The sequence below is a fragment of the Lepidochelys kempii genome, chromosome 1 (assembly GCF_965140285.1).
Source record: "Lepidochelys kempii isolate rLepKem1 chromosome 1, rLepKem1.hap1, whole genome shotgun sequence".
NCBI lineage: Eukaryota > Metazoa > Chordata > Testudines > Cheloniidae > Lepidochelys > Lepidochelys kempii.
The window spans coordinates 228,204,478-228,229,935 of record NC_136380.1 but is presented as its reverse complement, the minus strand read 5'-3'; the positions used below and the strand labels follow the sequence as shown (position 1 = coordinate 228,229,935).

Below are 25,458 nucleotides of genomic sequence, written 5' to 3'. Positions count from 1 at the left end.
AAATCCCTCCCTCATGTGACCCCACTGAAGTGTGCTGAGTTAAACCGGGGATGAAGTTGTCTTGAATTATGACAAATTTATTGTCTTGAAACTAATTATAAAAATACAATTAGATCAATTTACATTTTCTGAGAGTTTTTGGCTGTGTTTTTGGACCGGTGCATGCACACGGACTTCCTCTTGAATATTTTAGAGGTGCAGCAGGAAATGAAGGTACTGTAACCATGATTATCCTCTGACAATGTGTCTTTCCATAACAGTCTGCTGGGCAGATTTGGTACCACACCTCCTGTACTTCTTATTTTGTTTCTTTCTTGATGCTCTCTCTAGTTCACTGCTACACTGATCCCATGCTCTCCCGCCTCACCAACTGCTGAGTCTGGCCTAGATACCCTCTGTCTGCTATAGCAGCGACATCAAAAGCACAAAAGAAAAAGAGCAGGCTTTCAGTTTTCATTGTTGTGATGAGGAAAAGCACTGGGTCAGCCTTGTCATTGCAAAGTCTTTTCCAGATGAAGTGATTTTGTCACCCGGTGGGCAGTAATAATCCTTGAGCTTTCTCCAGACCACATCCTTTTTTTTTTTTTTATTCTTTTAGCTAAAAAGTAACTATAATCCACCAGCTTGTTCAGCACATTTTGCAGAGCCTGTGAAGGGTAGGGGTTAAGGAAGTGTGATGATTCTTCTTAACAAAAGTTCTCAGTCTGGATACATTTAGTTCCTCTGTAACTTTTTTCAAAGCTACATATTCTAGCCAAGCACACCCAAGCCTAAGTACTTCTCCTTTTTCCTTTCTCTTTGTTCTGGATTAGGCTCTAGGCACCTGCTGTGGGGATGGGCTGTCCCAGTGCTCCGCTATCCCCCACTTAAGCACAGATCTGTTTAGGGCTGCTATGTTTCCAGCCATAGGGAGTTCATTATGAACCATGTTTCTAAGAGACCATGGTTTGTGAGTTGGGAAGTTTTCTGACATCTGCAGCCTCCTAGCACATGTAATGCAGTTAAAGTGTTAACCAGAAGAGAGTGGGCATGCACTTTTGCACCTGCTTAAAAGAGCATAGATTTCATTGTACCTGGTGTTCACTGCAATTTTAATGCCTTGACTGAAGCTAGAGTCTCTCAAAGACTTCCATTGACTTCAGTGAGCTTTAGATCAAGTACTTAAAGTTTGGGGACCTCAGAGAAGCAGCCTGCCATCAAGTTCTGGCAACTCAGGGAGTCTGGCTAGCAGTTCTTCCCTGCACACACAATAAAGGCTACAGTTCAGTCTCAGGCACAAAACCAATTGTGTCCAAGTCCACCTGGTTGGAATCCTGTCCTGGCTGACAAGATTCCTGTGGCAAAGCACAGGCTGAGCAGGAGGTAGCCCTGATGATCTTTTAGGGTGCTGCACCAAACCAGAACAAGTCTCCACCTCTCAAGCTGCAGCAGTCAAGCACTAGGTAGAAGGGAGTCCAAACTCCCTTTTCACACAGAGAGACAAAGTAACCTTCACTAGCCTGAAGAGAGAGGATCTCCAAACTCAAATCTTGTTCTGCCAGCCCAATTATTGAGCTAACAAGGGACTGTATGTTGATAATCACTTAACAGGGATTGGGAAGTTCTTAGCTTTTAATCACACAGGAACTTTTTAAGGAATCCCTGTCTGAGGTGTCATTATTATGCTAATAATGTTGTTAGTATTATTTTAATTTAAATGTATATGTTTACTCATTGCCAACAATATCCCCAAAAGCTTGCAATTTGAAAGATAGGCACACAAAATGGGGATGAAGTGGGAAATGCAGAGATTGGGACAACTTCTCACTTTAGGGCCTAACAGAAGTCATGAGTTTTTCATAATTCATAGATTTCAAGGCCCAAAGGCACTATTATGATCATCTGGTCTGATGTCATGCAGGACAAAGGCCACTGAATTTCACCAAGTGAAGTCAACATCTAAGGGATAAAATTAAAGGGGGAAAGGAGCTCACCAGAGCTAGCAGTTTCTCAAAGAGATAATAGTAAAGGCACAACTGCAAACTATCCCAATGCAAAGGAAATATAGGAAGAATAGTAAGAAGCCAATATGGCTCCATCAAGAGCTCTTTAATGACCTGAAAATCAAAAATTAATACTTTAAGAAGAGGAAACATGGACAAATTGCTAGGAAAGAGTACAAAAGAATAGCACAAACATGAAGGGACAAAATCAGAAAGGCTAAGGCACAAAATGGGTTACATCTAGCACAGGACCTAAAAGGCAATAAGAAGAGGTTCTTTAAATACCTTAGGAGCAAAAGAAAGACAAAAGAAAATATAGGTTGTCTGCTTACCCGTTGTTAACTGACATCAAGAAGGCTGAGGTGTTTAATACATATTTTGCTTCAGTCTTCACTAAAAAGGTTAATGGTGACCAGATACTCAACACAATTAATAGTAACAATAAGGAAGAAGGAAGTCGAGCCAAAATCAGTAAAGAACAGGTGAAAGAATATTTAGATAAGTTAGAAGGTGGCAGGAACTGATTAAATTCATCCTAGAGTCCTTTAAGGGACTAACTGAAGCAATCTTTGAACAGTTAGCAATTATCTTCGAGAATTCATGGAGGACAGGTGAGATCCCAAGAGGACTGGAGAACATAAGAATGGCCATACTGGGTCAGACCAGTGGTCCATCTCGCCCAGTATCCTGTCTTCTGATAGCGACCAATGTCACATGCCTCAAAGGGATGAGAAAAACAGGGCAATTATCAAGTGATCTATCCCCTGTCGTCCAGTCCCAGCATCTGGGACTCAGAGGCTTAGAGACGCCAAGAGCATGGGGTTGAATCCCTGACCATCTTGGCTAATAGCCATTGATGGACTTATCCTCTATGCATTTTGAACCCAGTTATAGTTTTGGCCTTCACAACGTCCCCTGGCAACGAGTTCCATAGGTTGACTGTTCATTATATGAAGCTGTTCTTCTTATGTTTTTTTTTTAACATGCTCTTAATAATTTCATTGGGTGAACCCAGGTTGTTGTGTTATGTGAAGAGGTAAATAACACTTCCTTGTTCACTTTCTCCACACCATTCATGATTTTATAGACCTCTATCAGATCTCCCCTTAGTCCTCTCTTTTCTAAATAGAGTAGTCCTGGTTTTTTAAATCTCTCCTCATATAGAAGCTGTTCCATACACTTAATCATTTTGTTGCCTTTCTCTGTACTTTTTCCAATTTCTAATATATCATTTTTGAGATGGAGTGAGCAGACCTGCATACAGTATTCAAAGTGTGGGCATACTGTGGATTTATATAGTAGCATTATGATATTTTTTGTTTTATTATCTAGCCCTTTCCTAATGTTCCTAGTATTCTATTAGCTTTTCTGACTGCTGCTGCACATTGAGCAAATGTTTTCAGACAACTATCCACAATGACTCCAAAATCTCTTTCTTGAGTGGTTACAGCTAATTTAGACCCCCATCATTTTGTATGTACAGTTGGGATTATGTGTTCCAATATGCATTACTTTGCATTTATCAACATTGAACTTCTTCTGCAATTTTGTTACCCAGTCACCCAATTTTGTGAGACTTCTTTGTAACTTTTCACAGTCTGCTTTGGATTTTAACTCTCTTGAGTAATTTTGTGTCATCTGGAAACTTTGACACATCACTGTTTATCCATTTTTCCAGATCATTTATGAACATGTTGAACAGCACTGGTCGCAGTATAGAATCCTGTGGGACACCGCAATTTACCTCTCTCCATTCTGAAAACTGACCATTTATTCCTATCCTTTCATAGTATCATAGAATATCAGGGTTGGAAGGGACCTCAGATCATCTAGTCCAACCCCCTGCTCAAAGCAGAACCAATCCCCAGTTTTTACCCCAGATCCCTAAATGGCCTCCTCAAGGATTGAACTCACAACCCTGGGTTTAGCAGGCCAATGCTCAAACCACTGAGCTATCCCTCCCCCAGTTGCTTTTAACCAGTTGCTGATCCATGAGGGTACCTTCCTTCTTATCCCATGATTACGTAGTTTGTTTAAGAGCCTTTGGTGAGGGACCTTGACAAAGATTTTATGAAAAGCCAAATATTCCATACCACTAGATCACCCTTGTCCATATGTTTCTTGTAGGGTGTCAACAATTCTAATAGATTATAAAAGCTGTGTTGATTCTTCATCAACAAATCATGTTCATCTGTTTCTGATCATTCTGTTTTTTACTATAGTTTCAACCCAACTGAAGTTAGGCTTACTGGCCTGTAATTGTCAGGATCTCCTCTGGAGCTTTTAAAAAAAATTGTCATCACATTAGCTATCCTCCAGTCATCTGGTACAGAATAGGTTACGTACCACAGTTAGTAGTTTTATAATTTCATATTTGAGTTACTTCTGAACTCTTGGGCAAATACCACCATCTGGTCTTAGTGACTAGTTATTGTTTAATTTATCAATTTGTTCCAAACCCTCCTCTATTGACACATCAATCTGAGACAGTTCCTCAGATTTATGACCTAAAAAGAATGGCACAGGTATGGAAATCTCCTCTACAGTGAAGACAGGTGCAAAGAATTCATTTAGCTTGTCTGCAATGGCCTTTTCTTCCTTGAGTGCTGCTTTAGCACCTCGATCGCCTAGTGGCCACACTGTTTGTTTGGCAGGCTTCCAATACTTTGTACTGACAAAAACTAACAGCAAACTTTTTTTTGTCTTTTGCTCTTCAAATTCTTTTTACCCTGCCTACTTACACTTTTACGCTTGACTTGGCAGAGTTAATATTCCTTTCTATTTACCTCAGTGGGATTCAACTTCCAGTTTTTCAAGGATGCCTTTTATGCTTCTAACTTCGAACTATTTTGGTCCTTTTTTTTTTTTTTAATTGGGGGTGTAGATTTAATTTGAGCCTCTATTATGGTGTTTTTAAAAGTTTCCATGCAGCTTGCAGGCATTTCACTCTTTTGACTGTTCCTTTTAATTTCAGTTTAACTAGCTTCGTCATTTTTGTGTAGTTCCCTTTTCTGAAGTTAAATGCTACTGTGATGGGCTTCTTTGGTATTGCCCCTCTACCAAGGATCTTAAATTTAATTATACTGTGGTCACTATTACTGAATGGTTCAGCTATATTCACCTCCTGTGCGCCACTTAGGACTAAATCAAGGATTGCCTTTCCCCTTGTGAGTTCCAGCATTATCTACTCCAAGAAGCAGACATTAATGGTGTCTAGAAACTTTATCTCTGCACCCTGTCCTGAGGTGACATGTACCCAGGAAATAGATGAAATCCCCCATTGTAATTGGGTTTTCTATTTTGATAGCCTCTCTAATCTTCCTGAGCATTTCACCATCACCATCCTGGTCAGGTGGTCGGTATTATATTCCTATTGCTATACTCCTGTTATTCAAGCTTGGGATTTCTATCAATAGAGATTCTGAGGTATATAGCTTGATTCATTTAAGATTTTTACTGTATTTGATTATGCTTTCTTTCACATATAGAAGCACAAACATAGAACATATCTTTAAAAGGGGGAAGAAACAGGACCCAGGGAATTATAGACCAGTCAGCCCAATGTCAATACATAGAAATATACTGGAACAAATTATTGAACAATCAGTTTGTAAGTACTTAGAGGATAATAGGGTTATAAGGAATAGCCAGCATGGAGTTGTCAAGAACAAATCATGCCAAACCAACCTAATTTCCTTCTTTGACAGGGCTACTGGCCTAGTGGTGGGTGCGGAGAGTTGGGGGGGGGGGGCAGATAGACATGGTATATCTTAGTTTTAGTAATGCTTCTGACCTTCCCACATGACATTGTCATAAGCAAATTAGGGAAATGTGGTCTAGATGAAATTGCTATAAAGTAGGTGTGAGAGATATGGCAATGTCCTACAATATACTGGACAAACCTTATTGAATTAAGTTTAAGGATCTTCGGAGTACATTGTATTAAAAATGCAAATGTTTATGTATTACTGCGGAATTGTATACATCTCTAGGTAAGAAACATAAGCAATGTGAACTCTGGGAAGTGTTAGGAGCTTCAAAGGACTATACGAAACAATGTGAACTTATACAGTTAAGTGAGTGGAAATACCTGGGGGAGGTGATTGCAAATTCCCCATCTCCAGACCTAGCCTTTTGAAGCTACATCTTGAGGAGAAACCTATTGTCTGACTAGTCACCTATTCTCAGTCTCTAAGGATCAAAGATCCAAACTGTATAAAGGAGACAATCCCAGATTCATGGGGGGAGTGTTTGTTCTCAGCCAAAGATGAGATCTACTTGCATCATCCCATAATTATTTTTTCTCCAAATATTAAGTAGTTTTGTTAGTCCATAGCATAAGGCCTTGTCTGCACTACAGAGTTTTGCCAACACAAGTTATGCCGATGAAAGAACAACAGTATAATTACATCGCTTGCGCATGTTCACACAATGCTGCTTCTGTTGGCCGAGCACATCCACAATTGGTACTCTAGCACTGACCGAGAGAGCAGTGCCCTGTGGGCAGCTATCCCACTGTGCTACTGGCCACCTTCTACAGCTAGGAGTTGTGGAAAGGCAGAGTGGATTGCAGTGCATCATGGGTGTGGGCTTAATGTCCCATGATGCAGTTTTTTCTGTCCCATCATTCCATGGGCTTCCAACTGCATTTCACAGCATTTTTCAACGGCCCCTGTTTACGGTGCACCTGCCATCTCTGTCTGAAAGGGTGGATCCTGCACTGTTCTCTACTGTTGTGGTCCCTGTTATGAACACATTGCAGATGGTCATGCAGTATATCATGAGCTCCCCATCTGAACAGGAATCAGAAGTGCCTGACCTGTTGTGTGCTGTGGAAAGAAACACCAAATTACTTTTGGCATTCTCAGAGCAGTGTGCCCATCACTTTTGGGCTCGGGGGAAAAAAGGACTGAGTGGTAGGATCATGTTGTTATGCAGGTCTGAGATGTTGAGCAGTGGCTGCAGAACTTTCGGATGCAGAAAGCCACCTTCTTCTTCAAGAGGTGTCCCTGTGGGTGCTCCACTGGAACTGTGGGTGTGCCCCTGTTCGGAGATTTTTACAGCAGTACCCGTATCGGCCGCGCATGCGTGGAGCCTGCCTTACATACCAGTCCTGTCTTAATAGTGAGCATGTGCGGCCAAACTCCTCAGTTCCTTCTCTACCGTCCCCGGCCAGAGTTGGACCTACAGCAGACTCATTAACTTTTCCTCTTAGTTTAGTACTCTAGTTACTAGATAAGTTCATCCCCTTAAAAAAAAAAAAATTGTTCCTGCTTGTTCCTCTCAGCCTCCAGCCAACGCTAATATGCCTGGCTCCCCAGGATTTAAGCGGTGCACTATGTGCAGGGACGCCACCCCTATCTCGGATGGTCACTCCCAGTGTATAAAATGCCCAGGGGAGTCCCTCATTCCTCAGAAATGTGCCCATTGTTCCAAATTAAAATCCAGGACACATAAAAACAGAGAACGCCGCCTGAAAATGATTCTTGGGCAGAAGTCACTCGGACCTGCTTCTCACCCAGGTATGGGCTCCTCAGTGAACTGCAGCCCTTCCATATCCAGAAAGGACAAAAAAGGAAAACGTCTGCCTTCCTCACCCAGAAGGGAAACATTGAAAGCAAAAGGGTTGCTGAGCAGGTCTATTTTTCTATGCAGACCTTCCCCCGGCTCAGCACCTTTGATGTGCCGGTTCTCCGGGCATTGCGCTAAACCCGTTGGCTGCGGCAACGGCAACAGTGCAAGCTCCCAGTGCCGAGACTTCAGGCTTCACGTTGCCTACCTCTCTCATGGCACTGTCCAGCACCGCAGTGGACACGGTGCCAGCACAGAGGACCTTGCCGGAGCAGACCCGGACTGCGCTTACCTCCTTGGCACCGCCGACCTCAGCGCATGCATTGAGCGCTACGGTGCAGAGAACGACCCTCCAGTGCCGCAGGCACTCCTAACGGAGGGTTTCTCTCACACAGACTCTCCGGCACTGCAGTTCGTTCATTCACCGGACCTACAGGTGTCACCTAACCTACAGTCACCTCTACTTGACACCTATTTTTCTCTGGACATTCACATGCAGTCCGGACACCTGTCTCTGTCTGTTTCTCACTTTTCTAGTGATGAGGAAGCCATAGTGCAGGGAGACTTTTCACCATACCAGTTCTCCCAGTCACAGAGCCAAATCAGCACTGGTCACAGAAAATCTAGGTCTTCGTTTATCAACGACCTCCATCCCTGGTATACAAACCTGTGGATGGCACCACCTTCCCCGGTCATTGGCAATACAGGATCCCTGGGCACCATATAAGTGATTCCACTATGATCGTCAAGATGCCAGAAATAGGAGCAATGCCACCTTGCCACCACCAGTGCATACGGCTACAAATGAGACAACAACAACAACAACCTGTTACTTCACACTTCTATGAACACGCTACAAATGCTTCCCCAACCCTTGTGGAGCCTGTATCCACACAGGATGAGGCTATACTGTCTCCCCCACCAACGGTGTCAGATGACTTCTTAAAATTTCAAGACGTCTTCAAAAGAGTCGCCAATGAGTTGAGGATTAATCTGGAGGAAGTTTTCTGAAAACCAACATGAGTTGACTGACATCCTGCAACCTTCCTCCACATCCAAGGTTGAATCATAGAATCATAGAATATCAGGGTTGGCAGGGACCCCAGAAGGTCATCTAGTCCAACCCCCTGCTCGAAGCAGGACCAATTCCCAGTTAAATCATCCCAGCCAGGGCTTTGTCAAGCCTGACCTTAAAAACCTCTAAGGAAGGAGATTCTACCACCTCCCTAGGTAACGCATTCCAGTGTTTCACCACCCTCTTAGTGAAAAAGTTTTTCCTAATATCCAATCTAAACCTCCCCCACTGCAACTTGAGACCATTACTCCTTGTTCTGTCATCTGCTAGGTTGCCTTACCTATAAATCCAGCCATTATGAATCCTGCCAAAACCATATGGCAGACACCAGCTATGAGCACACCTACCTGTAAGTGAGCTAGCCGGAAATATTTTATTCCTTGCAAAGGATCTGAGTTCCTTTTACTCACCCAGCACCAAACTCATTGATAGTAGAGGTAGCTAACCAAAAGAACAAACACCAATTCCCAGGTCTACCCCAACTGATAAAGACAGTAAAAGGCTGGACCTGCTTGGTCGTAAAGTGTACGCTTCATCCACATTACAATTCCAGATATCTAATTATGCGGCTGTTCTGGCAAAATATGACCACAGAAATTATGAGAAACTCATGGACTTTATTGATGACGTTCCAGAGGGCAAAACCCCATCAGTTTAAAGCCATAGTCTCTGATGGAGAAATCATCTCCTGTACCACACTACAAGCTGTGCTTGGTGTTGCTAATACAGCTGCGAAGTCCACTGCTACAGCAGTCGTGATGTGTCAAGCTACATGGCTTTCATAGTCTTCTTTTCCTTGCGAGGTTCAGAATACCATTGAAGATCTCAGTTTTTCACCATCAAAAGGATTTGCCAGTAACACCAAGAATGTGCTTTACTCCATGAAGGACCTCAAGAGCGACATTACGGTCTCTCGGTATCCAAACCCCTGCAAATAGGAGGAGACAATATAGATACCAACCTTATCAACATCCACGCTACCCAGTGTATGCTCAACAAAGTCATAGACCACATGAACAACATCAGTGACCAAGATATCAATGTCGCCACGCCATTTCATTGGCTCCATGTCAACCCCCTCCAACTAATAAGCAAATTTGAAGATGTGACCGAGGGTATAGAAAACATTATCCCTACTTCAGTGCCCATTCCTTCCCCCTTCCTCCCCGCGTCCGTTTTCAGGGACTCCTCTCACGAACAACTGCTCCACCAAGAGGTGCATCATCTCCTCCAATTAGGAGCAGTACAACCAGTGCCTAATCAACACAGAGGAAAAGGGTTCTACTCCCATTACTTTTTAACACAAAATAAAACTGGGGGATGGCGACCCATTCTTGACCTCAGATGCCTCAATATATTAGTTAAATAAAATTTTAAAAAGTACAAAATGGTGACTTGCAACCATAATTCCAACACAGGAGCAGGGAGATTGGGTTTTCAGCCCTCGACCTGCAGGATGCTTATGTTCCTGTGACCATACATCCTGCACATAGTTGTTGTATTCACTTCGTTCTGGGCTCACAACACTACCAGTCAGGGTCCTACCTTTCCGCCTCTCGACTGCACCTTGTGTTTTTTCTGAACTCCTCACGGTCATAACAGCTCGTCTCAGAAGGCAGAGAATCATAATTTTTACTTACCTCTACAACTGCCTTTTCAAAGCCAGGACCCTCCAAGAAGCCATTCAATCCACACAACAGACAATCCAATGTTTCCATGCTCTTGGCCTATGAATGAAAAAAGAAAATCTTCACTCACTCCCACCCAACAACTGGAGTTCATAGGAGCACATTTCAACTCCCACAAAAGAATATCCTCTCTCCCAGTACACCTTTTTAACACCATCAACCTTTTCATTCCCAAGCTGTGCAACAGTCCACAAGTGGCTGCACGAGCTTGCCTACAACTCCAAAGCCACATGGCCTCTTGCACTTTTGTAGTCAGGAACACTCACGCCTAGAACTCTGAGCGATATGCAATGCCTGCCTCCAATTTCTCCCCTTCATACAAAACCAGCATGTCAGGATGATGACGGACAGAATTGCCTGCATGTTCTATGTAAACAGGCCACGGGGAGGGGGAGAGGAAAGACCCCACTCCCTTTGTACAAAAGCGATGAAATGATGGAACTGGTGTCTCAGACACAATGTCTGAATATCAGCTGCATACTTACCTGGCGCTCTCAATACCACCACCACGACTTCAGCAGAAGATTTCCCACAGACCGCGAATGAGAACTAGACAAGGAGATAGTACAATACCCAACCACAGACCTTTTTGCACTGCAGCAAACAAGAAATGCCCCAGATTTTGTTCCAGAGCGGGACTAGGCAAACACTCCTCAGGGGATGCATTCGTGTTCCCATGGAACACTGACCTAATGTATGCATTTCCCCAATACCACTCATACACAAATTATTGATAAAAATACGAACACACCAAGCCAGAGTCATAATGATAGCCCCACATGGCCCAGACAGACATGATACCCTTTCCTTACCAAGATGTAGCTTTCCGCACCCATCCCACTACCCTCTGCCCAAATCTCTTGTCCCAACAATAGGGTCTACTACTCCACCCCAATTTAATCACGTTACACCTCAAGGTTTGGCTTCATGGTTCTCTCATGCCGAGCGAACTTGCTCGGAGCAGGTTCAAAATGTACTCCTTCATAGCACAACAAATTCTACATGCAACACCTGCCTTCGTAACCGGACAAGATTTACACACTGGTGGGGTGTCACAAACACTGCTCCTTTTCTCCATGCCTCTCCTGCTAATCCTCGACTATCTGTTAGAGATTAAATTCTCTGGAATCTCCCTGAGTCCCATCAAACGCCACTTGGCCGCAATTACAATGTTCTATGATGCCATCGATGATAGTAATGGGATGAGCAAAGATAGTCCTAAGTGATTCCTTAAAGGACCCCAAACCCTGTACCCAGACATCAAACCGCCTAATCCATTTTAGGACCTCCCCTTAGTTTTAACATGCCTATCCAAAAACCATTTGAACTATTAGCCACATGTTCCTTCCTACATCTGTCTATGAAAACTGCATTTCTGGTAGCGATTGCCTCTGCAAGATGTACAGGAGAAATTGCAGCACTCATGGCAGATCTGCCATACACCATATTTTTTAAAGACAAAGTCACCCTACGCTTACTCCCCGAAATTCTCCGAAGGTGCACTCATCTTTCCCTGTCAATGAGCCTATCCATCTCTTTACCTTTTCCAAAACCACATGCGAATTCCTTTGAATCTATGATGCACACTTGGACATGCGCAGAGCTTTGTCCTTCTACTTTGAGAGGACTAAAACCTTTAGGCGTTCCGACAAGCTATTTATCCCCATTGCAAAATGCTCTTAGGACTCGTTTATCTCTAACCACTGATTTTCCAAGTGGATCTCGAGTTGCATTTGTCTCTGTTATCAACTACAGAACGTGACTCCTCCTACCTTTATCAGGACTCACTCCACCAGATCCATGGCAGCCTCAATGGCCTTTCTGCATAACATCCCCCTTTCAGGACATTTCCAGAGCTTCCATTTGGGCTTTTGAAAATGCGTTTGCAAAATATTATGCTCTTACACAGGGACCCATCACCGATATGCGTGTGGGCAGAGCTGTTCTATCTACTGCATTCCTTCCAGATCTGAAGTCCTTACCTCCTTGAGAGATACTGCTTTTCAGTCACCTACAGTGGAGCACCCACAGGGACACCTCTCGAAGAAGAGGAGGTTACTCACCTGTGCAGTAACTGAAGTTCTTGGAGATGAGTGACCCCTGTGGGTGCTCCACTGCCCACCCTCCTCCCTTCTACTTCGGAGCTGGGGTGGCCTCCGTTGTAGAGAAGGAACTGAGGAGTTCCGCCGCACATGCGCACTATTAAGACGACTGGTATGTGAGGCAGGCTCTGCGCATGCATGGCCGATATGGGTACTGCTGTAAAAATCTCCAAATGGCGCAGGGGCGCACCGACACTCATAGAATATCAGGGTTGGAAGGGACCTCAGGAGGTCATCTAGTCTCGAAGAACGTCAGTTACTGCACAGGTGAGTAACCTCCTCTTCCTGGAACTGTGCGCAGTGTTTGCCCCAGCACTGCAGCACAAGAACACCAAAATGAGAGCTGCCCTCTCTGCAGAGAGGCACGTGGTGATCACTGTGTGGAAGCTGGCAATTGCAAAATGCTACCAGTCAGTTGCAAATCAGTTTGGAGTTGGGAAAGTGTACTGTTGGGTCTGCATTAACGCAAGGGTGCAGGGCCATTAAATCGCATCCTGCTATGAAGGACTGTGACTCTTGGCAACGTGCGTGAAATAGTGGAGAGCTTTGCGGCAGTGGGATACCATAAGTGCGGCAGGGCAATAGCTGGCACGCATATCCCAGGTTTGGCCCCAGACCATCTTGCAACTGAGTACATCAGTAGAAAGGAGTACTGCTCTATGGCATTGCAGGCGCTTGTGGATCACTGTGGGTGTTTCACTGAAGTCAACATGGGGTGGTCTGGCAAGGTGCATGATGCATGCATCTTCAGGAACGCTGGCCTGTACAGGAAGCTGCAAGCCGGGACTTTCTTCAGAAGATTCCAGTGGAGGATGTTTAAATGCCCATAGTGATCCAGGGAGACCCAGCATATTCCTTACTCCCATGGCTCATGAAGCCAGGGATTGAACTGGGACATGCTCTGCATTGTAGCCAGTGAGGGCTTCTGCCCTTCCCAGCTGGTAGAGAGCAGGAAAGTATTTTAGCATTTTGTATTCCTTTGAACCTATTGTCTCTTCTGTTTGTTTAATAAAACTTGCCCTGAATCAAGCCATTGGCCTGCCCCAGCTTGGTGAATCTGCCCACTGGCCTACACTTCTGTCAAGTTTGTATATCAAATAACATTAAAAATGCAACACCGGGTAAGTGTGACAATGGCTAAATATACATTTCAGGGTTCTTGGCTTTTGCATTTTTCACAAAAGTTATATTTTTACCAGGATTCACTGAGACACTATAAATTTCAAGTGTGGTTGAGATCTCTGCAGAAATCTCAAGATAAAAATAAACCTTGTAATAAGAACCACTTACATTTTGTTGGTGCCCACATATAATAAATAATCTCTGCTCAAAGATATCAGCTGTAACTTGAACCTATTCATTCTAAAATCCAAGGGCTAGACTGTGCAACTTAAGCACAGAGCAGTCACACTGTCCCATGTGGAGACAACCACTGCTACGCCCCTGTGTTGAGTGCAGTATAACTAACCCGCTCTCTTTCTGTTGGTCTGGACTCATGGCCTCACCTCCGCCCCATGTATCCTCGTCACTGTACACCCCTGTGGAATAGAGATGGAGCTGCCCCTGTAACCAGCAACGCCCAGGTTTTGCTCTTAGACAAGGTATAAGATATCTGCCTTACACAAGCAACACACAGAGGAAGGAAGGTTACTTATGCCATTTCCTCAAATCTTTATGGTGTTCCAGTGAGAGGGCAGAATCTACCCTTAAGTGGTTGGGAGAGTTTTAAAACAAAGTTTGGGTATTTTATGTATAGCATTTCAGCCAGCGTGGTGCTTTCTAATTTAATTGCAGGCCCATCACTCCTTTTAGCAGTAAGAATTTAAATAATTAACTCTCATTTTGAAAGAGGAATCTAATGAGTTTCTAATTTCTCTCTTTCTGGCAAAGAATTTTTCAACAAAGTCGTAACACAGATTTTTTTTTGTGATTTTTTTTAAATCAGTTTTGATCCTTCTTAAATATTCCTATGTGTTCTTCCTATGGCACAAGAAGTCTCGGGGTGTTGTAGAAGATATTTTTATCTGCACTCTAGTGATTTTAGTTCTGAGTGTAACACCATGTCCTATAGGTATATATTGTGCCATTACAGGCCATGACATTGCACTGTAAAATTCTGTCTGTGGCAGTAAAATCCCTTTTATTTAAAAGGCAGTATAGAGTATCAAGCTATTTCCAATTATGGTTATGGAATAGTTTGAATACTGCTGTTTGTTACAAACAGCGAAGTTCCCAAGCTATGCAATTATTTGTCAGTGAATGCACATGGTAGGACAATACAACCTCTTCCCCATTCAGATCACTGAACCATTCTATATAATGTCCAACTTTTTTTATTTTTAATTCTGGACTTTCTGAGCCAGATTTTCAGGTGCTGTTAATTAGCACAGCCCTGTTGATCTCACTGAAGCCAAGCCGATGTACACCAGCTGAGGATCTGCCATTTGGAGTGGAGTATATGGGTGCGTGACATGGAATTGCAATGGAATGTTTCTAAATTGTTCAAAATCACAAGCAAACATTGAAAGTAAACCTTTTGTGTCCAAGGTCTACACATTCAACTGCTTATTCTGTAGGGCTGGAATATGCTATTAATGGCAAAGTAGTTTAACTTGTCTACCAAGGGGAGTATCTTTCTCCCTACGAAAGTGGAATTAAACTTCTGTCATAAAGTTGTGTTAAACCAGACCTTATACCTTGATTTATGCAGGCCTAAAAAGAGATGAATTGGTCTCACTGGAGGGAAAAAAAAAGTTTTGAAGAAAATGCAGCGTTCTAAGCAATAATGCCTCAGAGTGGGGACAGTGTTTGCTGAGGGTACTTTTTTGCCCTTCCAGTCCTCTTATTGGTTCTGATTTGTCTGCTGCAAAACACAGAGCATTCTTTGAACATGCTTGACAGACCTGGTGCTAAATAGTACTAAGTTACTCAAAAAGGTGATTGTGTCTCTTGCTCTTAAGAACAATATAATATGAAAGACCCACACAGGAGCAGTGGGGTCTGAATGCTAAAGTTTACGAACTATATACATCATGCAAGGCTATGTATATAGACACTTCTGTTCTGGCAAGATTCTTGGTGGCTTCTGAGAGTGAGAGCCACAGGAGCAACAATAACTTTTTTAAAGGGATACTATCGTAATTCTACTTGATTTTGACCACTACAAAGGTCAAAAGGAATCAGTCAGAAAAAAAGCTGTCTTTATTCCTACAAAAAATGACTCTTCCTCTACCATCTTTTTGCTAAAGTTATGACCCATGCTTTATAAAAGGGTTACATATTTTCCACCTGAGGAAAAACATTGCTGGTTTTGGGAGAAAAGAAAATCATGCAATTCACTTCCCAAGTGAATAGAGAAATTGGTTGCAGGAGTTTTGCTTTAAGGATGGCTGTGCTGATTTAAAGGGAATCAAAACTGTTTAATTTAAATAGTTGTATGTGCTATTTAGTTTAAATAGCTGGAGGGTGTGGGGAAGTTAAAGGGTCTGGAAGAAACCTACTTTTGGCAACTGTCTGGTTGGTGCTTGTGGTAAAAACAAAATCATCATTTATTGCTTACATTTTATTTGTCTTGAAAAATTACCTCTGAAAACAGCATAGGCGACATCAATATTCCATGTTTCTGTAGGTGAAGCTTAAAGTCACTTTTGCCCATAAGACCGCTAAGAAACTTACCTGGCAAAAGTTTGGTATTAAGTATAATTATTATAACAATGAGGAGATTCAGTCCTAGGCATGCACAGCTGCTGTCTGCACTTCAGATTAATGTATTCAATTAGACCCAGGAAAGCTTACTGTAAAGCATACCCGATAAAGGAATAAACATGTTAAAAGTGGATGTTTATTACAAAACAGTTTAGAGGGAGAGCCACATCAGATAAAGGCTGTAACTGTTAAATAAACTCATTAAAACAAAATAGTGAATAATTAGGAGATCCATCCCAAGGAAAACTTGTCTAGAAAATACTCTCTGCACCTATGGCAGCTAAAGTGAAACTCTCAAATTCTCAGGAAATTATTGTATTGTTTGCTCAAAGCAGTGCCTATTCTGCTTACTGTTTTCAGAACTGTACTTTCACACAGGTTGAGCTATAAATTTAACAGAGCAGTTGATGTGGCTTGCAATAACTTTATTCAATTTAAATATGGTTGGACGGGAGTAAAACAAGCATTCAGATAGCTGTTTGGTCCTCTAATACTCTATATTGTCCCTCCTAGCCTCTGTGTAAGTGGGTTTTCTGGTATATTGTCATTCATAACTCTTCCAGACTTGACCACATGTTCTGAAGTTTAGTATTAGCCCCATATCCTGGGAATAGTCATGCCCATGCTTAACTTTAATTTTAGATAAGGGCATAAACATTTGCAGAATTGAGAATTAAATTTCTAATACATGTTCTTGTACATACTGTAAGTATTAGTTGGGTGCCCATTCAAATTCCGTTGACTTATTTCTATTTAGGTTTTACCACTAGTTTACATTGTTGATCCTGCAATTATATTGACTCTCACTCTCATGAACATCATTCAGTAGATGGCTAAAAATAATATATTAACCTACGTTTTATAAAGCGCACCCTTACACACCAACTCGGGTGAATTTATGATAATTAACATAAGAATGGCCATACTGGGTCAGACCAAAGGTCCATCCAGCCCAGTATCCTGTCTGCTAACAGTGGCCAATGCCAGGTGCCCTATATGGAGTGAACCTAACGGGTAATGATCAACTGATCTGTCTCCTGCCATCCATCTCCACCCTCTGACAAACAGAAGCTAGGGACACCATTCCTTACTCATCCTGGCTAATAGCCATTAATGGACTTAACCTCCATGAATTTATCCAGTTCTCTTTTAAACCCTGTTATAGTCCTAGCCTAAACAACTTCCTCAGGCAAGGAGTTCCACAGATTGACTGTGCGCTGAGTGAAGAACTACTTCCTTTTATTTGTTTTAAACCTGCTGCCCATTAATTTCATTTGGTGGCCCCTAGGTCTTATATTATGGGAACAAGTAAATAACTTTTTCTTATTCACTTTAGCCACACCACTCATGATTTTATATGCCTCTATCATATCCCCCCTTAGTTTCCTCTTTTCCAAGCTGAAAAGTCCTAACCTCTTTAATCTCTCCTCATATGGGACATGTTCCAAACCCCTAATCATTTGTTGCCCTTTTCTGAACCTTTTCTAATGTCAGTATATCTTTTTTGAGATGAGGGGACCACATCTGTATGCTGTATTCAAGATGTGGGCGTACCATGGATTTATATAAGGGCAAGAAGATATTCTCCGTCTTATTCTCTATCCCTTTAACGATTCCTAACATCCCGTTTGCTTTTTTGACTGCCGCTGCACACTGTGTGGACATCTTCAGAGAACTATCCATGCTGACTCCAAGATCTTTCTCCTGATTAGCTGTAGCTAAATTAGCCCCCCATCATATTGCATGTATAATTGGGGTTATTTTTTCCAATGTGCATTACTTTACATTTGTCCACATTAAATTTCATTTGCCATTTTGTTGCCCAATCACTTAGTTTTCTGAGATCTTTTTGAAGTTCTTCAGTCTGCTTTGGTCTTAACTATCTTGAGCATCTTGAGTTTAGTATCATCTGCAAACTTTGCCACCACACTGTTTACTCCTTTCTCCAGATCATTTATGTCATCAATTATTAGCTCTCGTTACCTACTAAGCAGAGGACCTTTGTCTTTCTCTTGCTCCTAATTGATTTTTCTGTCCCTTGCTAGGTATAATTCATTTTGTGCCTTTACTTTTCTGATTTTGTCCCTGATGGCTTGGGCTAGTCTTGTCTTTTGTATTTCTCCTTAGCAATTTGTCCATGTCTCCACTTTTTGTAGTATTCTTTTTTATTTTCAGGACACTCAAGTTCCTGATAGAACCTCTTTCCTTCGTATCAGGCCAGTTTGCTGTTGAGCCTTTAATATAGTTTCTCTGAGAAACTGCAAGCTCTCCTGAGCTCTTTTTTCCTTTAGATTTTCTTCCTATGGGACTTTACCTACCAATTCTCAGAGTTTACTAAATAATTACCACAAAAGGAGATTATTTCCTCTCCCACTCAACATACTACTTTTTAAAATAATTCTTAATATTTTGTATCAATTATTCACCAGGCTGGGTGCCATTTATATGGTTGCTTCTTCCTTGCATTAAAAAAGAATGTCAAACTACAAAATAAGTCATTTCTCCAAGCTAGCATTCACAGAATACAACATTTCTAAAGCCACCTCCCCAATGAGCTGTATCATTCACCACCGAAGACAATGACAAGCCTCCTAAATTGACTTATGTGGGTACAGGATCGGTCCAGTGTCAACTTATTTGGGCCTATCACAAGTACATATAAACCCCTTTCCAAGTCTGCAAAAAAAGGCTCTTTGCAACCAAAACCATGCCTGTCAATCTCATCCTTCTCACACACGGAGACGGAATTTACAAAATGAGCGTAACTTGCTCATTGCTATTTCAGTGTGAAGGTAAATAAATGCTTATCTTAAAATAATACAATGCAAAAAATCTGTTTTTCATCTAAGTCTCTTTCCTCACTCTCTAGCAGATATGCTGGTCTCCTCATAGTCTCAGAAACTAGTTTAACACAGGACTAAGCTGGCAAATAGTACTTTTAAATGTAGATTTTATTACTAAAAATGGTGAATCCAAGCATAATCTACACTTTAGAATTCTGAGACAATAAAATCTCAATTCATATTATGAATACAATTTTTGAGAAAGAAGAGAGTTAACTGTGCAAATACCTTGTCATGTATATCAGTTAAACCATAAGGACCTACGTAAGTGTCACCTTACAAAAACAAAGATTTATGAATCCCACATCAACTTCACTATCTGCTTTGAACTGCTAAAAGCAATGAAGAAGTTAACTGCAAGACTAGGCACTGGGACAAGTTTTAGGGACGTTTTCTTTTCTGTTTCTTTGCATAATGGGGTATAAATAAGTAGAATATGTGCCTCAATAAAAGAGAATGACAAAATGTATTATTCAACCAGTTAAAGAGGGGCATCACCACTCCAAGCATATGTGCAGTAACTTAAGATGCACTAAATCACAGTCTGTGCATTCTGGATTATATTCTGTAATTAAAGGACTGGTCATAGTACTGTATGACTGCCTCAATACCACATTTTAACATATTGCCTAAAAACTAGAGCTGACCCGAGGACAACAATTCAGTTTCTCATTAGAGCAAAAATAAAACCTTCAGAATATTTTCACACAAATGGGGTGAGGGTAGAGTTTACAGAGGCCCAGGCCACCGTGGTGGAAGTGAATATAAGACGGACTTTATTTTCTGTGTACACACGCTTGTATCTGCCTGCTGTATACCCCCTAGTGGCTCTCTCTTTTCACAGCTAACACACCAGAAAGGTAGAAGAGAAAGCAGGGACTTTAACATGGGTCTCCCACATGCCAGGCCAGTGTCCCATCCACCAGGATAGAGAGAGTCTCTCCCTCCCTGATCTAAAAACCTGCCTATCAGAAGTTTTGTGGAAACCAGTACATCTCTGCAAAACATTTAAGCTTTGATGAAAGGGCATATTTCAGCAAAAATGTTGTAACTAGTTCTACTTAAAACACTCTCAAACCAAAGTAAGGCCCCTGTTCATGCAAACTCTTATGAATTTGCTTAACTTTAAGCACATGACCATTAATTTCAATGAGGCTACTTGCATGCTTTAAGTTAAGCACATACAAAAGTGTTGGCAGGACATTGCCTAAAAGTCTGTGCACCTCCCACACAGGCAGCCATCCCTTCAAGCAAACAGCTTTCCTCCTGCCACAGAAGATCAAGAGACTTTGAGTTTTGGTGGACCAGCAGGGAAAGCGATTCCAGAGCATGGAACACCCTGAGACAGATTCTATCCTGTGCCTTGCAAGACATGCAGATTGGGTGGAGCAGCACAGGCTGGGGAGAGGGAAAAGTGACTTCATGCCAAATTAGAAACAAAAAATACCTGAAATCCCATAACTTGTTCTTGTCCCAAATTTTGCAAACTGAAGAGATTCATAATCGTTCACATAAATGTTCTATTTTGAAATGTTTATCTAAAGCTTTGAATGTAGGAAGTTCACTGCATTCTTTTCTCTGTCTTTTGGGGTAGTAGATGCCTTTGTGGGAAATTTACGGTAAAATTTGCAAAATCCCTATATGACTAAAGTCCCATTTTCAAAAGTGACTTAGGAGCCTAAATCCCAATGATTTTAAAATTCTAAGGGCTTGTCTACTTGAACATTAATTGATGGCAAACTGGGATGTGAATCTACCCACACTGGCCTCCTGCACACTAACTTCCATGTGGACCCTGCTGCTGTGTGCTAAAAGTTCCCTGGTTCATTTTTATCTACCCTGCTTTGAAACAGGAATAGATTGAAGTGCAATAGGGAACTTTTAATGTATGGCAGCAGGGTCCACACAGACACAGCTAGTCTGTGGCAGGTTAGTGTGCAGTAGATTCACACCCCAGCTTGCCACGAACTAAGTGTTTGTACAAATAAGCCATTGGGCACTACTATCTTTGAAATGGGACTTAGTTTCCTGCGTCATGTGGGCGCTTTTGTAAACTTGACCCTGAAAGAAAAAAATTAATTGCAAAGTGTTTAATAAAACCTTGAGAAAAGCAAATGTTATTTCCACAAAGTATGCTAAAGGATGAGCTCAGATTGCTATTCCAGGGTAAAGCATGTTTGATTCTACATCCTGGCTTTATGGATCACAGTATGCAGGTACCTCTTCAGAAGAACCTCGCCGGACTCTAAACTCAACAAAATGGCAGTCTTTGAAAAATGCTTGCCTCTGAGTCTGTCATGTGTACCTGTCACCAAACCCACTCACTCTGTTCTAATAGGATTGAAACCCATCAAAACAAGCCAATGAACAACAGCTTTCACACAGAGCAGCTTCATTTTATTTTTTCAGGGCTCCGAGTAGAAGGCCTGTTCAGAAGATCAGCCAGCATACAAACTATCAAAGAGGTTCAGAAACTCTATAATCAGGGTAAGTCGCCATCCTCCCGTTGCTTTAAATTAATAACACTCTAAAGGCCAGATTGATGTTCTGTCTGTTGGTGACACAGTATCGCTATCTTTCATGTAATTAGTTAATCATAAACCCATTTGTAACCTAAAATGTCATATTAGTGTAAGCAATAATACAGAAACCTGAAAGATAACGACAGGCATTTAAAGCTTTCTGAATAATGAGTCATCAATTGATGTCAAAGCTGGAGTTTACAAGATCTGCAGCAACTAATGAATTATGAGGCTTAAGTCAAAAAATGGTCTAGTTTTTCATAAACACTTGCATTGCCTCAATGCGTGGTAGGTTACTGCAGTTAGTTACAAATTATCCAGTGCAGTATCTTCTTGTCATTTTGTCTCTAGCGTTTTTCCATGGTTATGACAATGAAATATAATTTTACATAACAATTTGTGAAATGTGTTGAATTCATTTGCTGAAATGTCTTTTTGAGGTGAGTCTCTTGAAGCTAGATTAATAAAACTCCATTTAAAAAAGTACAACATGACAATGTTAAGATCTTGCAGAAGCTGAAAACAAGGAGGTTTTCTTTTTCTAACTGTGGTTTGGAACAATTTTTAAACAATAATAAAAGAGATGTTGAAACATGTAACTAAGGAATCATCCTTTTTGGTCCTCTAGGGAAGCCTGTGAATTTTGATGACTATGGAGATATCCATATTCCTGCTGTTATCCTGAAGACCTTCCTCAGGGAACTCCCACAGCCTTTGCTAACCTTTGAATCCTACGATCAAATCCTTGGAATCACCAGTGAGTATAAATCACTTATCATGTCCTGAGTTTTATATTTGTAGTTGATCTGGGTTTGGCTAATTTATAATGACTCTGTCACTAATCCATGACATAGTAGGATTTGTATCAGAACATTCATCTCCTCTAAGCCTCAGGCACTAGACCAGAGGGCTCAAAGTCCCGGCCTACGGGCCATCTGCGGCCCGAGAACCTCCCCAGTGCAGCCCGTGGAGGAGAGACACATGCAGCCACGCTGCCAGCTCTGTCTGCTGCAGGCACCGCCTCCCACTGCTCCCATTGGTGGGGGGAGAGGGACAGAGATACCATCACTAGTTGCCGGGCAGAGTCAGCCATGGAGGCAGTGTCACTTTTTTCCATAATGACTATAAACAGGTCAAAATACCGAACACAGCTATCTGATGCCCACCTTACTGCAATCCTGAAGGTTTCAACTGCTCAGTCACTGAGGCCAACATCAACAAACTGACAGAACTGAAGCGTTGCCAGGTGTCTGGCAAACACTAAAAACTCTCTGGCAGGCAAAGAAGTTGTATGACAGTTTTATTATTTCTAAGAAATTTGAAATAAAAAAATACAATATAAATGTTTTCTTTTCTAAACACCATCTTCAGTGACATTATTGTCCCACTGGGAGGATTTGAGGACTGGCACTGGCCCTAAGGTAAATTGAATTTGAGACCCCTGCACTAGACTGATCTGATAGCAAGTTCAGCGTTCCATCCAATAGAGGTCAGAGGTAAAAATCCATGGCCCAGACTTTCAGAAATAGGACCCTAAAGTTAGACTGCAAGGCCATATTTAGGCATCTGCCTGATTTTCAAAAGTCCTGAGCTGCTAACAGCTTCCACTCTGTCAGGTGCATAAAAGTTTCTGAAACTCAGCATTTCTGAAATTAGACCAAGGGCCTAAATACAGACTTAGCAGTCTAATTTTGGATTTATATCTTTTAAAATTTTGGGCCATGTTGTAGAAGTACAAAGCAGCATATTATTATATATTTATTGTACAATATATTAATATGCACCTTTTCTTCCATCCTCCACCCCCGCTTTGCTCTATTCCCTTTGCCCATACTAAAACCCATTGTTCTGTTCTTTTTGTACGTTTTTTATATGGTGCTTTGCATCCTGGAGGTTTTCAAAGTGCTTTTCAAAACTATTTACTGCTCCATACACAAATCACTTCTCTGCTAAAGTGCAACTGCCTTTGGGGATGGAAGTTGTCAGCCAGATGGGGGATCAGTGTGCAGTGAAGAAGTTGAGCAAGGGAGGAATTTGGAACAATGCCACCAGGGCAAACTCCACTCTTATGGAAGCATGCTGTGTGATATGTAATGTCCACACAGAGCAGGTAGGAGCTTGAAGATTTAGCCCCAAAGGCCCACACATAGACCTCTTGCTTTTTAACCAAGGTTTACTCATTTATTTGTACTGCAATCCTGAATCATCAAGAATTAGGTAAAATTTCCAGTGTGCTTTACTCAATTACTTCAAAACATTGGACCACACTCAGTTACACCAGTGCAATCCCAGTGTCTTCATCTGCACTAGTGAAATTGTGGTAGCAGAATTTGGCCCAGCCTATGTATATTTCATTGAAATTTTAGTAGAGCTACTACTCTGGAATAAAATATTAGGGAACAAACCAGAGTGACTTAAAGCTTAGCGAGGGGAATATATTAATTATCTAAAGGGCTGACATCACATGAATCTACTGGTGATAAAACTTCAATCATGTGGCCTTTTTCCGGGCATTGGGAATTTTTTATGCTGACAGAGTGACTCTATATATTCCAGTATGTCTGGCATTTAGTACACCCTGCTTGGAGAGACATATATTCTGCTATGCACTAGTTCCATTGTAGGTGGGTTCTAAATTCTGATAAGCATTGAGTCAACAGAACTTCCAGTCACAAATTGTGAAAGAGGGTTGTTCTAACCAGGTGCTCTTTGAGGTGGGGGTAACTAAGGCTTGGCTGTTTCCAGAACAGCTTGTTACATTCTGTTAATAACTGAGAGACTCTGCTGTTGAAAAGCTGAAATTATTATCAGTGGCAGTCTCTGTTGCAGCTGGTGACTATGATTGTAAACTCTTTCAGGCAGGGACTGTCATTTGGTTATGTGTTTTGTATAATGCAGTGGAGTCCTGATCCATAAGTATGGCTCCTAGGCATTCTTTCAAAACGAAGAAGAAGAAGAAGAAAAGTTGAACGTGTCCCTGTTCCTGCAGCTACTTATGCACATATTTAGCTTTGCTCATGTGAGTAATCCCATTCGTGATAATCCAGGGTACAGTGCAGATTAAATCTTGTTTAAAGCTTTCATGGAGTTCTATGCAATTTATTATGTGCAGGTCTTTTGGAGAACACCTTAAAATATATTCTAATGTTCATGTAATTGTAAGTCAAATAGACTCACTAGGTGGCTCAGGGTGTCATTTACTCTCTCCTGGCAGTCTTAGGTTCAAACTCTATTTAGCTCATTAGTGAAAAGGAGTTTAATGATGTCAAGCTAGTTTCTAGAAAATGCATACCCACAGAAATCACCATCTTGTGAGTCTCTGCCTAGGACTTGAACATGGAGGATTGGTGCAGGGTCACAACAGAGGTATGTTTGCAGGTATATGAGTAAGGAGAGAGCATTTTGAGTGGCAGGGGTCTCATTGAGAGTTGAGTCAGGGAATAAATATAGTAGCAGCTGTACCCAGTACAGAAAGAGAGGTAATGGGATTCAAATTTAGGACCATGAAATTTCCCTGTAGCAAAGGAACAGCTTCAGCTAACTCATATGCTAGAGAAAATAGTCTGAGAGTTATTCTCAGGCTCTGAGTTGTGCTGTCCAGTGATTATATGAGGGGCTGGGAATCAGGTGTTTTAGATTCTATTCATAACTCTATCAGTGACTAACATCATGATTTTTGATTAACTTCACTTCTCTCTCTCAATTCTCTTGTCTGTAAAATGGGCATAATAATCCCTGCCTACCTCACAAGGATGGTGCGAGGCTTAATTAATACTTGGAAGATGCTTAGAAAATCTCAGTTGAAAGTGTCTTTGCAATCTAAAGGCATGTCACTAATTATTATCCTGTAACAGGGTGCAACTCACCATTCCAGCACCTCCTGCTGGCTGTCTTGGGAATTAGCTCTGCATGTTAGTGCACCCTCTTTGGGTGGTGCCTCACCATCACTCCTGCTCCAGAACCCACATCT

The 25,458-nt window shown here is 41.7% G+C and overlaps 1 protein-coding gene across 11 annotated transcripts in view; it reads left to right on the top strand.

Annotated features, from left to right (window-relative positions):
- The window catches only part of ARHGAP8 (Rho GTPase activating protein 8), a 176,667-nt gene that overhangs the window by 96,062 nt on the left and 55,147 nt on the right, over positions 1 to 25,458 (top strand). For 9 of the 11 annotated variants that reach the window (XM_073316346.2, XM_073316355.2, XM_073316333.2 and 6 more), the window contains 2 exons: positions 21,376 to 21,453; positions 22,117 to 22,245. In XM_073316346.2, the coding sequence (XP_073172447.1) occupies positions 21,376 to 21,453; positions 22,117 to 22,245 (207 nt within the window). Of the gene's footprint in view, positions 1 to 21,375; positions 21,454 to 22,116; positions 22,246 to 22,620; positions 22,781 to 25,458 lie in introns of those variants that run through there. The other 2 variants (XM_073316364.2, XM_073316374.2) reach the window with 2 other exon arrangements.